This window comes from Mesocricetus auratus, unplaced genomic scaffold (genome assembly GCF_017639785.1).
Source record: "Mesocricetus auratus isolate SY011 unplaced genomic scaffold, BCM_Maur_2.0 Super-Scaffold_6730, whole genome shotgun sequence".
In the NCBI taxonomy this organism is placed as follows: domain Eukaryota; kingdom Metazoa; phylum Chordata; class Mammalia; order Rodentia; family Cricetidae; genus Mesocricetus; species Mesocricetus auratus.
This window is the reverse complement of record NW_024429184.1, coordinates 41267612-41291231: the sequence shown is the minus strand read 5'-3', so window position 1 is coordinate 41291231 and position 23620 is coordinate 41267612. Positions and strand designations below refer to the sequence as shown.

The 23620-nt window shown below is 40.7% G+C and overlaps 1 protein-coding gene across 3 annotated transcripts in view; it reads left to right on the top strand.

Annotated features, from left to right (window-relative positions):
• Dpy19l4 (dpy-19 like 4) overlaps positions 1–23620 on the top strand; it is a 55752-nt gene that overhangs the window by 22100 nt on the left and 10032 nt on the right. For all 3 annotated transcript variants that reach the window (XM_021224877.2, XM_005066203.4, XM_040740974.1), the window contains 10 exons: positions 1329–1452; positions 4725–4859; positions 6164–6295; positions 6398–6496; positions 7145–7218; positions 9447–9605; positions 11714–11833; positions 15315–15435; positions 20316–20372; positions 21676–21758. In XM_021224877.2, the coding sequence (XP_021080536.2) occupies positions 1329–1452; positions 4725–4859; positions 6164–6295; positions 6398–6496; positions 7145–7218; positions 9447–9605; positions 11714–11833; positions 15315–15435; positions 20316–20372; positions 21676–21758 (1104 nt within the window). The remainder of the gene's footprint in view (positions 1–1328; positions 1453–4724; positions 4860–6163; positions 6296–6397; positions 6497–7144; positions 7219–9446; positions 9606–11713; positions 11834–15314; positions 15436–20315; positions 20373–21675; positions 21759–23620) is intronic.

Sequence of the window (23620 nt, the reverse complement as noted above, 5' to 3'; positions counted from 1 at the left end):
GAGTTTCTTACACAGTTATGCATGGCATAGCAACATTGTAATCAGTAATGGAGAGAACATATGCTGGTGGTTCTGCACAGTAAAATAACTAACTGTGCATTTCTGAGAATGTTTTTCTGTCCGTAAGTGATAGTGACACTTGTAGATGATGTAGAAATCTTTGCCAAGCCCAGAATTGCTGTTTGTTCTGCTATGCTTTGAATGTGTCTTCCCCCAAGTTCATATATTAAAACTCAGTTGTAAACGTGTTGCTATTGAGGGAAGGGGTCATGAATGAGAAGGAGTCTTTATTAATGGGGTTACTGCCCCTGTAAAAATAGTGAAGGCACTGGGATGTGGCTGTGAGCTAGCAGGCTTGCCTAGCATGTACATGCATGGAAAGGGCTAGAAGGTTTCATCTGTGAGGACTGAGTTCTCACTGGACACTCAATCCCCTGCACCTTCCTTGGTCTTGGGTTTCCCAGCTTCTAGAACTGTGAGCAATGCATTTTTGTTGTTTACAAATTGCAAAGTTTATGGTATTCTGATATAGGAACACAAAGCCACTAAGACATATCATTGTAGGTTTTTTTTTTTTGGTATTTTTGAAAAAAAATAAGCAAAAACAAAATACAAGTATTTTAAGTGTTCAGTTTGATGAACTTTACATTTTGTTTACATTGTGTTGGTTGTTTGGTTAAGTGTATATGTGTAGGTCAGAGGGGACTTTTCAGCAGCTGCTTTTCCCTTCCACTGTGGGTTCCAGGGATTGTTTGTTGGAAGCACCTTTGCTTATTGAGCCTCCCACTCATTGGTCCTGAATTCTAACTATTTTATATTCTTATATATTAGGTAGCTAAAAACCTATTACAATTTCATAAACATGGAACTAATTATTTTGACTTCTGTCACTTTTTTATTTCCCTGTTTTTAATACTTTTGAGACGGTCTTGCTATATTTCTTTGGCTAGCATGGAGCTTGATATGTAGACCAGGTTAGCTCCAAGCTTTCAGTGATTCTCCGGCCTCTGCCTTCCAAATACTGGGATTTCTGCTGTGAATCACCGTGGCTCATCAGTTCAGAGCACCGGCTGCTCTTCAGAGGACTCAGGTTCACTTCCTAGAACCCGAGTGGCAGCTCACAACTGTCTATAGCTCCGATTCCAGGAATCTGATACACTCTTCTGGCATCCAAGAGTACCAGGCACACACAGGGTACACAGACATACATGCAGGCAAAACATTTGTATGCATATGCATAAAATAATACTTACAAAATAAGATAGAGAAAGGTAGAGTGTTACACAAGTGTATCCTCACTTTCCGTGTTCCTCTGTGGTTTATTTTAGGGTAGATACAACAAGAATCGAATACTCCATTCCTTTAAGAGAAAACTGGGCTCTACCTTACTTTGCATGCCAAGTTGCTGCACTTACAGGTTATTTAAAAAGAAACTTAAATACTTACGCAGAGGTAAGATGCAAATCTGTTTTATAAAGCACAGCTACTTCTGATGCTTTGCAAATGTGGACATGTTTTGTTTTGAGACAAAAATCTCTTGTAGTTCAGGCTGGCTTCAAACTCATTACGTAGCTGAGGCTAGGCCTTGAACACGTAGTCTATCTGCATCCATGTAGGATTACAGTTGTTCACAACCGTGGTGCACTATGTTGTGTAATTTTAGAGTAAGTCATATTAGGAGATGAGTTATATTCAGTGAAGCATGTTACTATGTAACATGTAGTTAGGTAGTCGTTATATCATGTTTTTTCTGTAATCTGATGGCAGCCAAATATTTTTAGAAAAACAGACGTTCTATAGCTTTTAATGTGGTTACTTGACAATTGCAGAAAGATATCTCATTTTGGAAGTTAATCCATCTGAGTATTGTTTTGCCATTTCTCTTACTTCAGAGACATCTATGTCCTTTAGTCATCAGAACCTAATGAAATAGTACTGAAGATACAACGGAGATGGAGAATGACAGTGTTGTGAACTTTGATGGCAGTATGGCATATTCTTTTGTTCACTCTCATGTCTTCCCTGTCTGAAATGTAGTAGGTTAGTCAAAGCTGAAGGAAACACCCATCCCAGATCACTTACTTCTTAATTTTTTGTTACTCTTACTGCTACAAACCTGCTGGCAATTGAATGATGTCTAAGACTGTGCCACAGATAACTTTAGTAAGACGCATGTCTGCAGAGGCGGTTAATTATCTTGAAGTTGATTGAATGTAGCAGCCCTTTGGCAGTTTGCCTGCCTGTCTTAGATAAACAATTCCTGGCTAGGAAGAGACCAGAGAGACCAAACAAAGTGGATTCCTTCCTCTATTTTAAATCTCCATTTGTACTTTACATTATTAACAAGTAAACACATTAGGAAACTGAAAGGTAATATTGTTTTTACTGGAGATCCTTTTGCAGTGATAGGTGTTGTAGAATATTATTTTAACTGGGAAAAGATGTGTTACATTTGTTTAATGATGTAAGGATGTTTGTTTAACTATGTAAAGATGTGTTGCATTTGTCTCACCTTGCTGGGCAGAGAGAATAGATAAGAGAAAGGAACCAGAGAAGGAGGAGGAGAACGAGTGAGATGCCTGGGACCAGAAGTCAGGCAGCCTTCACCAGCCAGATACTAGAAGCAATGAAAGTAAGATATATAGAATGAAAGTAAGGGAGGTAAAGAGCCCCAAGGCAAAAGGGAGATAGAGAGCCAGGTTAATTCAGTTCAGAGAGCTAGCCAGAAAACAAGCCTGTCGAGCATTCATAACTAGTAAGAAGTCTTTGTGTCATGTGGTAGCTGGTTGGTGGCCCAAAAGAAAAAAAGATTGTTTTTGACCATGTATTTAATATATTGTAATATTATATATATTTCAGCTTATGAAACTTAATAAGTCAGGTACGGTGATGCATGTCTTTAGTTCCAGCACTCAGGAGGCAGAAGCAGGAGCATCTTTAAGTTTGAAGCCTGCCTGATCTCCATAATGAGTTCCAGGGCAGCCAGAGCTCCATAGTATAGAGACTCTGTCTCAAAGAAACAACAACAACAATAACAAAAAACTTAAAAATAGTAAATGCAGCATAATGTGAAACGTTGCAATGAAAAAAGTTTTATAAAAGTAACAATATAGTATAAATGGGGTAAAGTTTATTAAAAATGTTTTAAAATATACAAGAGAATAGCTAGGTGGTGTAGCCCACACCTGTGATCCCACAACTTGGGAGGCAGAAAGCAAGGGCTCAGGTTATTAGTGACATGATGAGTTCAAAGCCAGCCCTGTCCAAGGATAAAACAAAAAATAACACCCTTAAGAGTAAGAACAGAGGGACATGTAGATGCACCCTTTACTGCTAGCTCACAGAGCTTGGAGCCGCACTCAAGTTCACGACCAGCCTGTGTGTGTAGCATGGCTCGGCTTAGGTTCTGCAAGCCTAACCCTGAGTTGGATACCCAGGACCCAATAGGTAGAGGAAAGAACAGGCACCAGAAAGTGGTCCCTTGGCTTACACACATGTGCCCCCTCCAAATGATACACAATAATTAAAAAAATTTTACTAAACAAATTTTACTAAAAACATTATTGATGTTTTGTTTTTTGTTTTTTGTTTTTTTTAAAGAAAACTCCTTTGGCAGTTCTTTTTAAACTAACATTTAAAATGTAAAGACCTGCCGGGCGTTGGTGGCGCACGCCTTTAATCCCAGCACTCGGGAGGCAGAGGCAGGCGGATCTCTGTGAGTTCGAGGCCAGCCTGGTCTACAGAGTGAGTTCTAGGACAGCCTCCAAAACCCAGAGAAACCCTGTCTCTAAAACAAAACAAAACAAAACAAAAAATGTAAAGACCTGTGCTACAGATGTAGTTCCATGATAGAATACTTGCAGGGCTGAGGCCTTGTGTGTGATCCCTAGCACCTGAAGAAGCACTGAACTATGGGAACTATTACAGAGCTGTAATGTACATGAAAATGAAACCTTCAAGGTTTAACAGTTCAGCAGCGAAGTCTGCTGTGGTCAGGTGCTTGTCCCCACTAAAAAGAGGAAGGAACAGGATGTAGCCCAGGCTAACACTTCCGAGAGCTGAGATAGGAAAATGCACCCCAGGCACAGCTCTTTTTTTAGTATGAAGTAAAGAGAAGTAGCATCTAGCTCTGCGCGGTTGATGAGTGCAGCACTGGAAGAAAACAGGCCAAAACTGGGTTGGACTAGAGCCTTGAATAGGCATCCCCCAACTCCTGATAGTCTTTAGGAAAATAAAATCAGCATGAACGGAAATAAAAACACTATTTTAGGACAGAAAAAGCTTCCATGTTAACAAAAGCTTACCACCCACTCCACTGATTTCTTTTAGCTTTGCTTCCTCTCTGACATGAAGAAAAATTGTACCTCGAACTCGGTCTCCTTTTGTCCTACCCCTTTGTAATATATGGAAGGACAGGTGCTGATTTCTCTCTCTGCATTCTGTTCTGATCCTATTGGTTTTGTTTGTTTGTTTGATTGTTTCTTTTGTTTTTTTGAGACATGGCCTCTTACACAGACCTGGCTGTGACCTAGATTAATATGTAGACCAGGCTGATCTTGAACTCATAGATATCCACCTGCCTCTACTTTCCAAGTGCTGGGATTAAGACATGCACCACCACACTTGACTGGTTCTGTGAGTTTAAAAGTAGCTTCAAGTGCTGTAGCTCCTTGGGTCTTTGCAGTAGTAAAGCTACTGATCTTAGCTGACGTTTTTTTCTCTAGAGGTTTTGCTACCTGTTGATGAGCGCCTCGACGTACACTTTCATGATGGCGTGGGAGTACAGCCACTATGTCTTGTTTCTCCAAGCAGTATCTCTGCTGCTGCTGGATGTCTTATCAGAGGAACACGGTGACAAGGTAGTATAACATTTCGAAATAAGGAATTTCAATGCAAAAGCTAATGTTCTTACAGCATTGTCTCTTAAAACCTTTTTCTGTATCTCCATTCCTTATTCTCAGTGTTCAGAACTCTGATTGACATAAAGATTTAGATTATTTGAACAGAGAGGACGTAATGTACAGATTCAGTAACTACGACTGTGCGGCTAGTTCAGTGACAGAGCACTTAGCTGCTCATTTGAAGGTCTGAAGTTTAGTTGTAATATCAAAACTTACCAGTCTCCAAAGCAATCGTTAATCAAGAGTAAAGTTGTTGTCTTAATAATTGGTCAGTTGAAAGGGTGATGATAATAGGGGCCAGAAAGCATTATAGAAGTAGCGCCTGCTGGAAGCAGCAGGGATGAAGCTGCATCAGCAAGTGTTTGAAAATTACACCTGCGTGCTGAGCTCGGCAGGAGGAACTGTTCTTTTGGCGTCAAGAACTGAGTCTTTTAGGTAAAGTCTGGAGGAAGCGCAAGCCAATAAGAGTTGAGAAGAGAGTGAACACTTTCTTCCTCCAGCTTTGCACTTTCCCTGAAGCTTTCCTGTTGCCAGAACTTCACCTGGAAAAGAGAAATGTGGGCAAGAGAAGTTGGCTGGGAGCTGAGAGTTCCTCTGTAACGGCACACACTCGTATGGAATTAGCTAAGTCAAGCATCGAACATTACCAACACCAGAAGGCTATTACACTCGCTCCCAAGCATACTTAGCATTCTCCAAAGGATATCATGACTTGTTACAGTGAAATCTCTTTTCAGGTTTATTTATTTATATTTTAAGTTATCTTTTGTTTTCCTAGACAGGGGTTTCTCTGTATTGCCCTGGCTATCCCGGAACTCTCTCTGTAGTCCAGGCTGGCCTCAAACTCACATAGATCAGCCTGCTTCTGCCTCCTGAGTGCTGGGATTAAAGGCTTTTGCCAACATTGTCCATTTGAGACAAGCTCTCCATTTGTCCAAGCTTTATTTATAATACTCTAACAGCCTTCCAAGGCTGGGTTTGTTGACAGTGCTGTATCACACTTACACAAAACTAACTTGAAAACAGAAACCAACCAAAATTAAAGTGTGGCATTAAACAAGGTTCTTTAGCTTTCACTTATGATTTTAGAGCTCTTAACTTTGTTTCTATAGAATGCTAAGAAGAAAATGGTAAGTTTATCATATACTATAATGCTAAAAATACAGATCGAACATACCCTAACTCTGTACTAAATTATAGCAGAACATTTGCTTATAGTTAAATTCATTTTATTCTCATTTATTTTATTTTTGTTCCAACAGGTTTATGAAGTATATAAGATCTACATATTTTCTCTCTTCCTTGGGTATTTACTGCAGTTTGAGAACCCAGCTTTATTGGTGTCTCCTTTATTAAGTTTAGTAGGTGCATTAATGCTTATTAAGTGCCTTCAGGTAATTAATACTGCTGTTTTAAAACCGTAGTCTTATCATTGTTAATTGTTAGTTCTTATAACTCACTCCTTTGTTCATGGGATTTTGTTTTTTCCTTTGTAGCTGAATGGGAAAAAAGGAACTTTTGTGGCTAAAGTAATCAAAGTGTTTAAATTTTACTTGGTATGTACTCTGCCACTGACCTTGAATCTGATAATGAAGGTAAGTGACTCTGAGATTTATATCTAGATCAATTTGAGTAGAGAAATATGTTATGTCAGCTTGAATGAGAATGATAACCTAACAAAGGAATAGAGTATATACAAAATTATCTTCAGTGACACAGTGAGTTTGAGGCTAGTGCCCTCTACATCAGACTGTGTCAAAAACCAAACAAACCAACAACTCCTTCAGGAGCAGGGATTATTTGAATCAACTCTCTTAGGTTGAAATTCTCTTACTCTCAAAATGCCTAAGCATACAGTAAATGTGTTCATAGTCACTCTGTGTTATTTAATTCACTGCTTTTAATCTGACTGTGTTTTCTATCATTAGTAATTAGAACTACATGCATTGTTGAAAGCATAGACAGAGCTGGGTGGTGGTGGTGGACACCTTTAATCCCAGCACTGGGGAGGCAGAGGTAGGTGGAGCTCTGTGAGTTCGAGGCCATGCTGGACTACAGAGTGGGTTTCAGAACAGCTAGAGCTACTTAGGGAAACACTATCTCAAAAACAGAAACTACAACAACAAAAATATCATAGGTATTAGGCATAGAGAGTGCTCTTTGTTTAGATGTTTTCTCTTCTGTGAGAATGATAGCTCACAAGTTGGCCATGGTGCCTGATTGCTTAATCCTCTCTCTTCTAGACGTTTGTCCCACACAAAGAAAATGAGCATGTGCTGAAGTTTCTTGAAGTAAAATTTGGATTAAACGTGACTAAGTAAGTTTCACATTCACGTAATCTGTAGCACCCAGAAAATAAAAAGAACACTTGATGGGGGGAATGTATCATATGTCACTTAGAAAATAGTTTGGATATTATGTAGCAGATTACTTTTTGTTTTTGGTTTTGTGGTATTGAGGATTGTCTCCAGGGTCTTGAGAATTATAGGCAGTATCTTACCACAGAACTATCGTCCAGGCACTGTAGAAGAGACATGATATTGATATTTAGAGTGGGGTGGGGAGTTGGTAGAGCATTTACTTAGTATGCACAGGGCCCCAGCTCTACATGCAGCACTGCAGGGAAAACACATGGCTAGCATGCTTAGGACTGTGGTTTGAATACCTGACAGCACCATAAATAAATTTCTAGTCTCCTAAAAAGTAGATATACTTAAAGTTTTAATAGCATTATAGTATTTTTATTTATTTATTGTTGTGTGTGCATATGTTGTATATGTGTGAGTAAGCACGTGTTTGCCATAGTACATGTGTAAGGATCAGAGGATAAGTTTTAGGAGTTAGTTCTTTTCTTCATGGGCCTCAGGGGTCCAACCCAGATTATGGGCTTACATAGGAAATGCTTTTACCTGTGAGTCATCTCACTGACCTCATAGTTTTTTTTAAAAGAGATTTATCTTTTATATTTGTTTATTTATTTTGGTTTTTTGAGATGGTTTCTCTGTGTAGACTTGGCTGTCCTGGAACTCACAGAGATCTGCCTGCCTCTGCCCCCTATGCTGGTATTAAAGGAGTGCACCACCACTGCTGTGCTATTTTTATTTATGTTTATATTTATATTTATATGTACATGTGTGCTGGCATGTGTGTACAGGTGAATGAAGGGAACCAGGCTCTCTGGAGTGAAGAGATGTGGAAGCTGAGACTGACCTTAGGTTCTCTGTTAGAGCCTCTAGTGTGCGGAACCACCCAGCCACCTCTCCAGCTCCCTCATAGAATCTTACGTCTGATCTTTGGTGAAGATTAGCAGAGCAGTCTAAATTAGAATAAGTGAAGGTTTAAAATCATGCCTGGGGATGTAGCTGAGGGGCAGAGTGCCGACCTAGCAGGTAGATAGCCCTAGGTTTGATCCCCAGCACTGCAGAAAAATAAATAAAATAGACAATAACCACTGGGCTAGCACTGTGTTTATCTTTACAAAGCTCAGTAGCAGGCTTGGAATGTAGTTAGTAATGAAGTGTTTACCTCCATGTGAGAGGCCCTGCATTTGATCTCTAAAACTGCCAAACAAGAGAAAAAGAAAAGGGCAAAGTGCCAGGTGTTGGTGGTGGGCGCACACTTTTAATCCCAGCACTCAGGAGTCAGAGGCAGGTGGATCTCTGTGAGTTCGAGGCCAGCCTGGTCTAGAGAGGGAGTTCCAGGACAGGCTCCAAAACAATACAGAGAAACCCTGTCTCGAAAAAAAAAAGGGGGGGCAAAGGGCAGACAGGGTATTTGTTTCCTAAAACAGTCATTAGTTTTGTAATTAGACCAAAAGCTGGCTAGGTTTTATTGTTGTTGTTTTTAATTAAAAAAATCATATTGTGTTTCTAGTTGTTCAACTACTTTTTCCTTTGTTTATGAAACAAAGAGTAAATGACTATGTGGTCTACAAGAGCTAGTTTCAGGACAGCCTCCAAAGCCACAGAGAAACCCTGTCTCAAACAAACAAACAAACAAACAAACAAACAAAAAGAAATGACTATGTACTGATATTTGCTTATACATGTCTCAAGTTCCAAGAAAGGTTGAAACCTTTTTCTCACTTGCGTGATTAGACAGGGTTGTAGATTGAATTTCTCATTAGGTATAACACAGTTAGCAAATGAAGCGCTTGTGTACTTTTCACCAAGATAAAGGATCCTTGAGACTGCACATCTGGTGGAAGCTGGTGTAGCCCTACATAAGGGAGGTCTTTTTCCATTGACTTTACCCCTAACCCTGAATTCATAAGTCTTCTAAGGTTGAGGGCTGTCTTGAGCCAGTGCTTGTTTGGTTTTTGGTTTTCGAGACAGGGTTTCTCTGTGGTTTTGGAGGCTGTCCTGGAACTAGCCCTTGTAGACCAGGCTGGTCTCGAACTCACAGAGATCCACCTGCCTCTGCCTCCCAAGTACTGGGATTTAGAAAATGTGTTTATCTTCATTTTCACTGAGACTTTAAAATACCTTTATGTTTGGTGGTTTAAAGCGCATGTGATTCTAACATCACACATTTTGTCTCTTGTAGGAATTTTACCCTGAACTGGTTGCTCTGTCAAGAATCTCTCCAGGCACCATCCCAGGATTTTTTTTTACGATTGACACAATCTTCCCTGTTACCATTCTACATTTTAGTGTTAATCATTTGTCTTCTTTCTATGACACAAGTTATTTTTAGGAGGATGAAGTAAGTGTTTATAACAACCAATAATATTGCTAGTTAATGCATTTTAAAGATATAAAATATTTTAAGTAGTGCATGAGTGTGCGTGCATGTGTTGTCTGGTGCTGGGGTTTAATAACCCAGGGCCTTATGCGTGTTGAGTATGTGCTCTGTCACCAAGTTACACTCAGATCCAGCTACTTTTTAGAGGCCTACTTTGGGGCAAGGTGTGTAGTGCTGTGGTAGGGTACCAAATAGCCTGCACGAGGCCCTGGGTCCAGTTCTCAGGAGGAAAGGAGGGCCAGAGAAAGGTTGTGCTGCGCTGCCCCAAATGATCCAGAACTCATATTCTCGAGCAATCCCCGAGTCAGCCTCCAATCACTTAAGACTACAGGTGCGAGCCACCTCACGTCTTTTCAATACTGCTTGTTTGGAGCCTCCAATTCCACTGCTTTTTTATTGGTTATTGTAAATTAATAAGGAAAGCTCGTGTTAGCTTTATACATATAAATATTTAGAATTCAGCTTTGATATATGGACATGTAAGTAATAGATTAAGCTTTTGCAGACTTATTTACTAATTAACTAAAATTTTTACTTAATTAAAAATAATATATTTGGCTTGGCATTATGGCTCATGTCTTTAATCCTAACACTTGGGATACTGGGTGGGCTGATCTATGATTTTGTGTTGATGGAAGTTTCTGTCCCACTCAGTCCCACAGCCATTTAGTCCCAAGTAAACACACAGAGGCTTATATTAATTATAAATTGTTTGACTGACGACTAAGGCTTCATATTGACTACATCTGTCTTCTTGTTTGTTTGGTTTTGATTTTTTGAGACAGGGTTTCTCTGTATTGTTTTGAAGGATGTCCTGGAACTCGCTCTGTAGACCAGGCTGGCCTCGAACTCATGGAGATCCACCTGCCTCTGCTTCCTGAGTGCTGGGATTAAAGGCGTGTGCCACCAACACCGGCTCAACCTCTGTCTTAATTATTAACCCATTTCTATTTCCATGTGGTCTTGGCTTACTGGAGAATGCCCAGATGTCCTACCTTCCTGGTAGGTACATGGCATCTCCTCTGGTAACTCACTCTCTGCATCCCTCTTTCCAGAATTTTCCTAGTCTGGTAGCCTGCCTATACTTTCTGCCTGGCTTCATCCTGCCTGTCCATTGGCCAAAACAGCTTTATCCATGAACCAAAAAGAGAAACATATATTCACTGCATACAGAAAGGACATCTACCAAGCAAGTTCCAGGATAGCCAGGGCTACCCAGGAAAACATTATAGTACAAATCACATTGAAATTACTGTCTATTTTTCTGAGTATGATGGGGCTTGCTTATAATCCAAACACTCAGGGGACTGAGTTAAATTGTGAGTATGAGCCTAGGCCACATACTGATAACCTGTCTCAAAAAATGGGAAACAAGCAAAAAAATAACAAAATAAAAATCACTATAAATATGTTTATTATGCTAGTAAGGTAGTTCTGGGTACTTGTAGTATGCTTGTAATTCCAGCATCTGAAAATTGAAGGCAGTATCTTGAGTTGAAGGCCAGCTTTGCCTATACACCAAGTTTGGAGTAGTCAGACTTCATGAAACCCCATTGCAAAAACCAACACTAAATACATATAAGAACTACTAGCATTTACTTCCCAGTCAGTTTCCCTACCTGTACAGTCATGCTCCCTTTACAGGCTGACAATACATACAGTACTTACTGAGTGTATAAGCACCTGGGCTTGCTGACACCTAGCACGACAATAAGAGAATGTTGTCTTGAAGTCAGCTATGGCAGCTCCCACTTACAGTCTCAACCCTACATAGCCTAAAGTAAAAGGATTTCTTGGCGTAGAGACATGCTTAGTTTGTTCTAGGTCAGTCTGAGCTAGTGGTGAAGCCTTGTGTCTAAAGAACAACAAAACCAAACAACAAGAAGATGGCTAAGTACAGCTTAACTCTGAAGCTTAAGTTTATTGGTTAGCATTGCTAGTTCAGGCATAATGGATCTTAAAAGGGAGAAGAAATTCAGTTTTAGGTATAGCCTTCAAAGATGATAATGTGTCACTGATTTTTCATATATATTTTTCCAAACTATTAAAAACACGTTTCCTTTCTATAGCGGTAAATCCCAGAAAGAAACTGTAACTCTTGAAGATGGAAGAATTGGAGAAAGGCCAGAAATAATTTATCATGTAATTCATACTCTTATACTGGGTTCTCTTGCAATGCTCATGGAAGGGTAAGTGCATTTGTTTGAGAGTTTGTTGTTATAAAACTTGTCTTTTCATCGGGTGGTGGTGGCACATACCTTTAATGCCAGCACTTGGGTGGCAGAGGCAGGCAGATCTCTGTGAGTTCGAAGCCAACCTGGTCTACAGAGTGAGTTCCAGGATAGGCTCCAAAGCTACAGAGAAACCCTGTCTTGAAAGAAAACAAAAACAAAAAACAAAAAACAAAAAACTCCTTGTCTTTTCTATGGGTAGCTAATGAATATATTTAAAACAGTTTGTAAAACTTTAAGAAAGTATAAACTTTTTACGATGTCAGGTGGTGGGTGGTCTTTAATGCCAGCACTCAGGAGGCAGAGGCCTGCAGATCTTTGGGTTTGGGGTCAGCCTGGTCTATATAGTGAGTTCCAGACAGTCAGGGCTGCACAGAGAAACCCTGTCTCAAAAATCAAAACATCAGCAACAACAATGAAAAAAATACAAACTTTTAGAATATAACTAAATTTAGTAAAGATTTTTATAGTATTGCAAACTGATACTTATTCATTTTTTTGTTAAAACACTGGTAAATGTCTTCTAAGATTCAGGCATTGTCCTAAATACTCAACGTTCAGTAGTAAGCATCATGAACCCAGGCTTTCTACTTCGTATAACCATTGGTCTAATGGAGCCAACAGATGTTATTTAAACAAAACTAAAAATATAACTTGATAGTTGAAGGAAGGGTAAATGGTGCTGTAAGAACACTTGAAAAGATGCTTGAGTCAGGTCTGAACGGTGAGTGAAAATGAAGAGGGGAGCTTATCCCAGGCAGAGGGAATCACACTGCCGCACTTTGTCATCGGGAGGTACGTCCTGGAGAGGGCTGCGGAAGTATGGTGAAGGACAGTGACCTGCGGTGGGCCTCACTGTAGGACTGGAGCTGGGGTGGGATGGGGGTGAGGGGAAAATGAACCCTTGATACCCTGAAGTATTGACAAGCCAAATGTTTACATTTCTAATTGTTCTGTTATTGTATGTCCTTAAATTTGCTAAGGGAAGTATCTGCGTCCACTCAACTGTCACTTCACATCAGCGTGTGTAAGATATGTATTGTGTTTTGTAGAACGTCATAGGTATGCCCACTCAGACTACCACCACCATGACTTCACTAGGCAATGTTATCTTGTGGGATCGCTGTCATATATGCAATCTGTTGTTGACCAGAACATCACTATGTAGCATACTATTATTAATATTCAGATAAGTTATGTCACAGTTATAGGAGGCAAAGGCCAGTTGCTTTCTGTGAGCTCAAGGTCTACATATCGAGTTCTAGACCAGCTAGGGCAACATAGTGAAACCCTGTTTTCTAATAGGAAAGCACAAACAGCAACAACAACAAACCCCCCAAAACCCATATATCTAATTTAAGTTTTTAGTTTTCAAATTTCCCTTATCCTGGTTACACAAAAAAATCATACTAACTTGTTAATAAACTTCATGAATATGTATTCCTTGAGGAGAAGGTTTTGTTGATGTTTGTCTTGCCTTGAACTTGAGAGCCTCAAAACTCTGCTCCTCCTTTTTGTGCAGTGCTAGGGACTGAACCCAGGACCTTGCACATGCTCGGCAAACAGTGTACCCCAATCTATACTCCTAGCCCAAGCAGAGGTATATGTAAGTCAGTTTTAGCAAATAAGATGGGATGCCTCTCTTCAGAGTTTAAGATAGTAAATATAGTATTCAAGAGTCCTGGAGGCCATTCCTACTTTTGAAAGGAATTGTAAGTTTGGAAGTTCCCAAAAGCAGTTTGGGTTTGTAGGTGGAAGTTTTTCTATCTCATAGTTGTGTGGAAAAAACAAAAAACACACTGAGGCTTATCAACCAATAGCTCGGGATTGTTACTAGCTAACTCTTACATTTAAATTAACCCATATTTCTATTTATGCTTTGTCACATGGCTCATGGCGTATTGCCTCATTTTCTACAGGCCCTACTTCCTTGGCAGCTGACTGTTGTCTCTCGACTCCTTGACTCCTCCTTTCTTCTTCCCAGTGTCTTCGGTTTGATTGTCTTGCCCAATCAGTTTCTTTATTAACTAATGAGAGTAATACATATTCACAGTGTGCACAAGGATTGTTCCACAGCATGGGTTCTATTACTAGGATTTGCACAACCAGAATAGTGAACAGTCTATATAATGAGCAGAAGAAAGAGACACACAGAATAGGGTCTGGGAGAGACATGAGCATAGGACACTAGCTGTCCTCATACAGTGCAAACATGGTAATCCACAAGGGACACAGCTGTCAGTCAGGGAAGCCTGTGTTCAGTTGTCATAGGCACTCAGTCACATATGAAGGTGGGCACTTGTGGCTGGCCTGATTCTGAAGCCTCTCCAGAGACTGAAATGATACCTGGTGGCCCAAAGACCCACAATAGATCATGCTCTTAACTTGTAACCTTGGCGTACCCATCCCATCTCTACAGAGACATTCTTGTCAGGAAGATGCTTACATCCTAGGAGTGGAGGCCAGAGGCCAGAGAGAGCTCTCTGTGTACAAGATTAGCATTTATTCTTAATAAGTAAGATGCATGAAAATAAATATAAGAAGTAATTTGTGAGGCTTTTTGCGTGATAATTTATTATTAGGTTATATTTCAAAGCAAAATGTATCCTTTACCAGTTTGTCCCTTTCCTCTTCTCTCCATCCTTTCTGATTTTTTCCCTTGTGTTGGAAATTAAATTAGGGCCTCGTATAAGCTAGGCAAACACTCTTATCACTGAGCTATACCCCAGCCTCTTCTCTCTGTTTAAAGAAGGTGATTAAAAACTGGGCACCGTGACTCTTGAGTAACATAATACTGCAGAAGTGGAGACAGAATAGTCAAGTTCAAGGTCCTCCTTGGCTTGGCCACATCACAAGCTTTATGCTAGCTTTTGATACTTGAAACCTTACCTAAAAAAAAAAAAAAAAGATTGGAAAGGAAGGCCAATATGGTAGCTCATGCACTCAGAAGGCTGAAGCTGGAGGATTGCCTTGAGTGGTGAGATTTTCCCGAAGACCAAAGGAAAAGCAGTCACAGTGGCTCATGTCTGTAAATTCAAAAGGCTGAGGCAGGAGACTTACTCTAGTAAATGTCAGCCTAGTGAGTTCTCACACAACCTGGACCACTGACGGAGATTCCCCCTGTCTCAAAACAAGAAAAAAACAAGGAAAAGAATAGAGGGCTTTACATGGAGATGCACACCTTTAATCCTGGCACTTAGAGGTGGAGACGTGGGTCTGTAAGTTCAGTGCCAGCCTGGTCTACACAATGAGACCTTGTTTCAAAAACAAACAACAGCAACAATTGGGTTGTTGCTGAAAATTAGAAGTAAAGATTTTCATTATCCGTTAATATTTGTGGGTAGTTAAACAGAATTAGAAAGAAGAAATCAGAGAGACAATGATTGTGGCAATATGTATGATATGTGACTTATTTTGATATGTGACATTTGCTTTTCAGCTTGAAATTCATTTGGACTCCTTACATGTGCATGTTAGCAGCTTTTGGTGTGTGTTCCCCTGAACTTTGGATGACACTTTTAAAGTGGCTTCGATTAAGAACTGTACACCCAATATTGTTGGTGAGCCATTGTTATTTTGTGTTTAATACTTGTTTACCTTCCAGTTATATAAAATAAGATGGTAGGGTCATAAAGATGGCTCAGTGGGGTAAGGCACCTGCCCCAAGCCTGATGATTTAAGTTCAATTCCTGGACCACATGATGGAAGGAGAGAACTATGCTCATTAGTTGCTTTACACACACACACACACACACAGAGATAAATGTGATTTTAAAAAATTTAGGATCTAGTAAATGAAGCCCTAGGCAGTTGAAATAGCCTCAATAAATTATATAACAAGTTTTGGGTATAACCAGGTAGAGGTGGCTCACACCTTTAATTCCAGCACTCAGGAGGTAGAGGCAGGTGAATCTCGGTGAGATCCAGGCGAGTCTGATCTATGAGTATGTTCCAGGCCAGCCAGGGCTACACAGAGAAACCCTGTCTAGAAAAACCAAAATAAATAATGTTTCAGGTAGAAAAACAGACTATGATAAACATTTTTTTTGTTTGTTTTTGTTTTCAAGACAGGGTTTCTCTGTATTGTTTTAGAGACTGTCTTGGAACTTGCTCTGTAGACCAGGCTGCCCTCGAACTCACAGAGATCCGCCTGCCTCTGCCCTTGGAGTGCTGGGAATAAAAGTGTGTGCCACCACTTCTGCCTGGCTATTGTAAACATTTTTAAAATAAATGTTTATTTAAATTAAAAACAATCTTATTTTCTGTACCAATCCCAGTTCCTTCTCCCTTCCATCCTCCCATGCACCCTGTCAACCCCCCATCACATCCGCATATCCCGTCCCCAGGGAGGATGAGCCTCCCTTGGGGGATCATCAAAGTCTGTTTGGGGCAGGGCCTAGGGCCTTCCCACATGTATCTAGGCTGAGAAAGTATCCCTCCATAGGAAATGGTCTCCCAAAGATTGTGCACTAGGAATAAATACTGGTTCCACTGTCAGAGGCCCCATAGACTGCCCAGGCCTTACAACTGACAGCCACATTCAGGTGGCTGATTCAGTCCCATGCTGGTCCCCCAGCTGTCAGACTGGGGTCTGTAAGCTCCCACTTGTTCAGGTCAGCTGTTTCTGTGGGTTTCCCCAGCATGGTCTTGACCCCTTTGCTCCTCCCTCTCTGCAACTAGATTCCAGGAATTCAGCTCAGTGTTTAGCTGTGGGTGTCTGCTTCTGCTTCTGCTTCCATCTACTACTGAATGAAGGCTCTAGGATGGCATATAAGGTACTCTTCAGTCTCATTATAGGGGAAGGGCATTTAAGGTAGCCTCTCCACTATTGCTTAGATTCTTAGTAGGTATCATCCTTGTGGATTCCTGAAGATTTCCTTAGTGCCAGATTTCTCTTTAAACCTATAATGGCTCCCTCTATTAAGGTATCTTTTCTTGCTCTCCTTCTCTATTCTTCCCCAAACTCAGTCTTCCTGGTCCCTCATGCCCCCACCTCCTAATTTGCTCAGGAGATCTTGTCCCCTTCCCCTTTTCTATGATACATATTTAAAATTTTTTTTCTTGTTCTTGTTTGAGACAGGATGCCAGACTGGCCTGGATCTCACTGTGTAGTGAAGGATGATCTTTTGTTTTTTTTAATTTTTTTTATTTTTTTATATGCATCGGTGTTTTGCCATAGGTGTCAGATCCCCTGAAACTGGAATTACAGACAGTTGTGAGCTGCCATGTGGGTGCCAGGAACTGAACCCCAGTCCTCTGGAAGAGCAGCCAGTGCTCTTAACCACTGAGCCATCTCTCCAGCCCCCGTGAAGGATGATCTTGATCTTCTAATTCTATTGCCTCCATCTTCCTGGTACCAGGGTATGCAGTGCTGGTGCCCAACTCCTCTACTGCCTCAACTGCGTCCCCTGTCCATTGTTTTATTGGCTTACTTTTGTTTTTGTGACAGGGTTGAATGTAGCTCAGCCTGGCCTTGAACTTCTTATCCTGTTTCCATCTCCCAAGTTCTGGACTTAAAGGCATGCCCACTACACCCAGATTTTAGTTTTGTTTTGATACAGGCTCTTTTTCCATAGCTCACGGTATCCTCAGACTCATACCAATCTTCAAAAAGTGGAATTACAGCCATGAGCACCACTCTCAGCTTATAAGTTTTGGTTTAAACAAATATATTTCAATCTATACATTTACAAAATAAAGGCAAAAATTAAAATGTATCAAGTACTAAGAGATATTATTAGAATTTCTTCCCATCTGCTCTTATGGATGACAAGAATCATGTATTTTTAGATGTTTAAGATAAAACTGTAGCCTTCCTTTCCTTTATTACAGATCTTTAACGTTTTTATTTATTCTTGTGTCTTTCACATCGTGCATCCTGATCCCATTCATTTCCTCTCCCTTTGTATTCACCCTCTGCCCTCAACCTCCTCCCCAAAACATAAAATTTAAGAGAAAAAGGGAAAAGGAAGAAAGAAAATCTCGTCATAGAAGTTGAAGTGTGTCACAGTGAGCCATGCAGTAAATCCTTTGGCCATACATCTTTACTTGCAAGTGTTCATTGCCCAGAGTCACTTGTCTGGCTCGAGGCCTCTGGTTTCTATACACTGGGCCTTTACTGGGGCTCCACTTGGATATCCTGTTGTTGCCCGTGTTGTGGAGATCCTGTAGCTTTGGCACTGCAGGACCAGCCTTCACATGCTCCCAAAGATCATAGAAGAGGTGTAGCCTTTATTTCTAAAAGATGTCTTACTGTGTTACTAAGGACAGTTTCAAACCTCTGGCTTCCAGCAGTCCTCCTGCCTCAGCCTTCTGAAGAGCAGAGATTTTCTGTGTGGGTTTTAGGTTTTAAAATATGTTCCTTGGTTTCACTTAGATCTTTGTGTGATTGACCCACATGATTCCCATGTGAACATTTACACTGTTCTGCTGTGTTCTTAAAGTAAAGATAAAGTCTTAGAGTTGAGTGTGATAGGCTGGGGTAGTTGAAGCTGGAAGACTGGGTCAGCCTTGGCTACACAGTGAGATACCATCGACAACACGAAACAGATCGAGGAGCGGGGAAGGGGTGTGGCTCAGGGAATGCTTGTCTAGCATTCCTGAGGGTTCCAGTTGGGTCCCCACCACCACCACCAAGGGGAAAATAGTGTCTAATGCTATAGAAGCTTCTACCTGGCAGGGAATTTCACGGTGAGTGAGCCTCATCCGTTGAATCTGGGTGTCCTATCCCTGTTATTTTCCCAAATTCAGAAATCTGGACAGAACTATTTGTAGTAATGGGAGAGGGCACTGTTCATGCTTCCTAATGATTTTGAAGGAGATGAAACAGCAACAAACAAAATAACAACAATAATATATAAATAAGCAAAACCCCCACCACAAATAGAATAGGAAGGACAGGTTTGAGCAAGATGATAAATTATGTTTAACAGTGGTTGTCTTATATTTTCCGGTCTTAGTTGCAGAATTTGTGTTTTCTCATTTTAACATAGTATGGCAATTTATGCTAACTATTTTTCCTGTTTTTTTCAGTGCCTTTTGCTGTTAGTTTTTAATGCTAATTCAGAATTACTTGTAAGTTCTTTATAACATAGAGCCCTGGCAGGAGTTTCACATATTGGGGCTGGAGAGCTAGCTCAGCAGTTAAGAGCAAGAACTGCTTTCCAGAGGATCCATGTTAGCTTCCCAGCACCTGTATCAGGTATCTTACAACCACCTGTAACTCCAGCTCCAGGGGAGCCAGAACCTTCCACCTACCTCAGGCACCAACACTCAACAGCACGTACTTACAGAGAGATACACCCTCCTATGTAAGCCCAAAGGGAAATAAATCTTTAGGGGTTTTTCATGTTTGCTATTTAAAGTATCATTATGGAAGTAATGTTTTCTGTTTTGTTCAATGAGACAGACTCACTCAGATTGGCCTCAAATCCTCAGTCCTCCTGCCTATCTCAGTTTTAGGATTACAGGCAACCAGAAGTTCAGATCAACGAAGCATTAACTTTTTAAATGTTTTTAGAATTGTTTTATTTATTTACAGATAGAATTTCTCTATGTAGACCAGATTGGCCTTGAACTTTGATAGATTCTCCTGCCTCTGATTGCTGAGTGCTGAGATTAAAGGTGTGCACCACCATCCCCTGAAGAATGATTTGTCTTATGTGTATATGTATGTGCTTTAGTGCGTGTGTGTGTGCACCACATGTGTGCATGAGCCTGTGGACACTAGGAGAGGTGTTACAGTCTGCTGTGAGCCACTGTGTTGTTGCTGGGGACTGACCCCGGTCCTCTGCAAGAGCACTAAGCACTCTGTAACCGTTGAGACATCTCTCTGACACGCAGTGTTAACTTTGGTTTTGTTTTAGATAGAATCTCACTGTGTAGCCCTGATTGGACTGGAGCTAGTTCTGTAGACCAAGTTGCCTTGATCTTGATTGCAGATCCTTGTACCTCTGCCTCCCAAGTGCTGGGATTAAAGGCACTTGCCACCATGCTCTCCTGCCCTTTTTAATGGTCTTATATATAGCTGTATGTATGTATGTATGTATGTATGTATGTTTGTTTTGTTTTTCAAGACAGGGTTTCTCTGTAGCTTTGGAGCCTGTCCTGGAACTCACTCTGTAGACCAGGCTGACCTTAAACTCACAGAGATCCACCTGCCTCTGCCTCCCAAGTGCTGGGATCAAAGGTGAGCAGCGCAGCCACCACTGCTGCCACCGCCGCTGCCACCACCTGACTGTAGCAAATATTTTTCCCAACACTTCAGCATGTTTGAAACACATTCACTTACCTCACTTTGAACTAGATTCATACCTATGTCAGTCTCTCTGATTGAAGTTTTAACTGTAAGGATATTCAATGAGTCATAGAGTCAATGTGAATACCTCTAGCATATATTCTAAAATGCTTACCCAGAACCCTTTCTGCTTTATTATTTTAGGCTCTTATTCTGAGCATGGCTGTGCCCACTATTATAGGTCTAAGTTTGTGGAAAGAGGTAAGAAAACTGAATTTTTATATTATGAAAATGTACTTATCTATGAAGTGTGTGTGTGTGTGTGTGTGTGTGTGTGTGTGTGTGTGTGTGTGTGAAGTTTCTATCAAGATACTGCACTAACCAAGCTTATTTATTTGTTCGCTTGTTTTGTTTTATCTGAACAGAGTTTCTCTGTGTAACAGCCCTGGCTGTCCTGGAACTCACTCTGTAGACCAGGCTGGTCTTGAACTCATAGAGATTTGCCTGCCTCTGTCTCCAGAAAAGCTGATATTGTTTCTGTTGCCTTCTTTTTCCCCCATTAATAACCTAACAAAAAAGCCAAAACAAATTTTTTTTTTGAGGCAGGCTTTTACTATGTAACCCTGGCTATTTTGGAATTCATTACATAGATAAGACTGAAGGCTGGCCTCCAACTCTCTGCCTCCCAGGTGCTGGGATTAAAGACATGCACTACCAACTTCTGCTCTCAAAACATTTTATATCTTTATTTGCTCATTGAATAGCCCAGGCTGGCCATGCTTTTGTGGTGATCCTCTTGACCCAGTAACTCAAGGGCTGGGATTATACATGGACCTGATATATCCAGCCTAAGACATTCTTAGAATGCCATCAGTGCAGTTTTCTTTAATGCCATTGTCAATTCTTATCATAATTGACAAAATTGTTGAATAATAAGGCGGTCTTAATACTTAGATATATTTTGGTAATTTCAATTCTAGCATCTGAAATGAAACAGTTTTTGGCTTAACATAGTGCAACAGGAAACTAACTGCCAATAAACCTGCAGAGTATTAGCTGGGAGTTGGTGTCGCACACTTTTAATCCCAGCACTCAGGAGGCAGAGGCAGGTGGATCTCTGTGAGTTCGAGGCCAGCCTGGTCTACAGAGCGAGCTCCAGGACAGGCTCCAAAGCTACAGAGAAACTCTGTCTCAAAAAAAAACAAACAACAACAACAACAACAAAAAAAACCTTGCAGATTATTTGTCCTGGAATTTGTAACTTAACATGTCTATGCATGAAACATACAACTGATGATTGTTTAGTAATAACATTAAATTTCCATGCATAAATGATATAGCTGATGACTGTTTAGTGATAACATTCGTTACTGACTCTGAGCAGTGAGTAAACTATAAGATTATAATTATTCAGGATGAGAAGATGAACTAGTCAGTGAAGATGACACAGACCTGTCATCTTTGCCGGGTCAACAGTGTTTAAAGTTAGCCTTTTGGAATACTGGGAAACAGTTTTAGACTTTCCAATTACTTACACCTCTGGGTATTTTGTTTTGTGTTTTAGTTTTTTCCAAGATTAATTACAGAATTAACAGAACTACAGGAATTCTATGATCCAGATACAGTGGAACTCATGACCTGGATAAAGTAAGGACCAGATTACCTAAAACTGTTGTTAAATGTCATTAATGCGTGTTATTGTATGCTGTCTCATGAGTTAAGGGACAATGATAAATGGATTCATTTGTAAATGTTGACTCTGCATTGGTAAGTATTAAATTGGAAGTTTGGAGGCCCTCCTTTGCACACAGCAGAAATATGGATGGGCTTACAGGGACAGACATTCTTTACCTACATGTAGATAACTCCAGGACTCAGAAAAGGTTGTATTGTCAGGGAAAACATCAAGTAACAAAATATCCAAAATAGCCATGTTCCTCTGTTAGACACAAGCACAACAATGAAGTCAAACTCCTCTCTGTATAGTAACCCCACGTATCTGAATTCACATGGGCTTGGAGTTTGATGTTGTACTTGTATGATTCAGGAATCTGAGGTATTGAAGTAGCACTGTGTTGGTTCCTCCTCAACTCAGGTTATACAGAATTCCATTAATAGTTGTATGAAACTCTGAAATAGCAAACAAATGAGAAAACAATTCAGCATAGCAAATATCAGTTCTTCTTTGTAGTAAATAGTAGAATTGGCTTTAGCAATTTTAGTAATTTATGTTCTTTCCTTTTTGGTATGTAACAGACTATCATAAACTTTATTGAATTATAAGCAATCAACAGTGTTTTGCACATTTTTGAGGGACAGCAAGTGGGACTAGGTAGTCTGACATGGCCTCTTTTGCCTGTCTGTGTTTTGACTAGTTGTCACCTGAGATGAGATTAACTTGGCCTGTGGTCTGGTGGTATGTGCATCTGTTTATGAGGTGGTAGCTATGGAATTCCCAAGATGAATAGTGTGGACATGTTTTATTGTAAAGCCGACTGTTATAATATTGTGCTGTGATAAAACACCATGACCAAAAGCAGTTTGGAGAGGAAACTTATACTTTTATATCATAGTCCTTCAGTGAAGGCAGTCAGGACAAGAATCTGCAGATAGGAGCTGATGTAGAGGCCATGCTGCTTGTTGGGTTGTTCTTCATGGCTTGTCCAGCCTCCCTCCCTCCCTCCCTCCCTCCATCCCTCTTTCCTTCCTTCATTTTTTTGTTTGTTTGTTTTTAGAGACAGGTTTTCTCTGTGTACCAGTCCTGACTGTCCTAGAACTAGCTCTGTAGACCAGGCTCGAACTCACAGAGATTTGCCTGCCTCAGCCTCCCAAGAGCTGGTTTTAAAGGTGTGCACCTACCACTGCCCTGGCTGGCACCACGCCCAGTGAACTAGGTCTACCCACATCAATATAAATCAAGAAAATACTCCATAGACTTGCCAATTTAATGGAGACATTTTCAGTTAAGTCTCTCCTCCCACTGGGCATTGGTGGTGCCACCTTTAATCCCAGCACTGGGAGACAGAGACAGGTGGATCTCTGAGTTTGTGGCCAGACTACAGAGTGAGTTCCAGCACAGCCAGGGCTGCACAGAGAAACCCAGTCTGGGGTGATGGGCAGTGGGGAATTTGAGGCGACATGGCAAAAGGCCTGTACAGTTGGATGTTAGATAATTGGATATTTATCTGAGTGTAATTGGTTTGGCCTAAGTCAGTTTCCTTACTCCAGAGTCTTCCATTGGCCTGGTGCTGTTCCTTTTCTTCTGGAGCTCAGCTCTAGCTGTGGTACATAGTAGCCAGAGGCTGAGTGGTGCATAGTAGGAGCGAATAGATCATTAAGTTTGGGTGGAGGTACAGCTCAGAAGTAGAACACATCTGTGCCTGCATCTTAGGGTTTCTGTTGCAGTCAAAGAGACACCATTTCCATGGCAACTCTTACGAGTAAAACATTTAGTTCAGGTGGTTCACTTACAGTTTTAGAAGTTCAGTCCATTATCATCATGTCGGGGA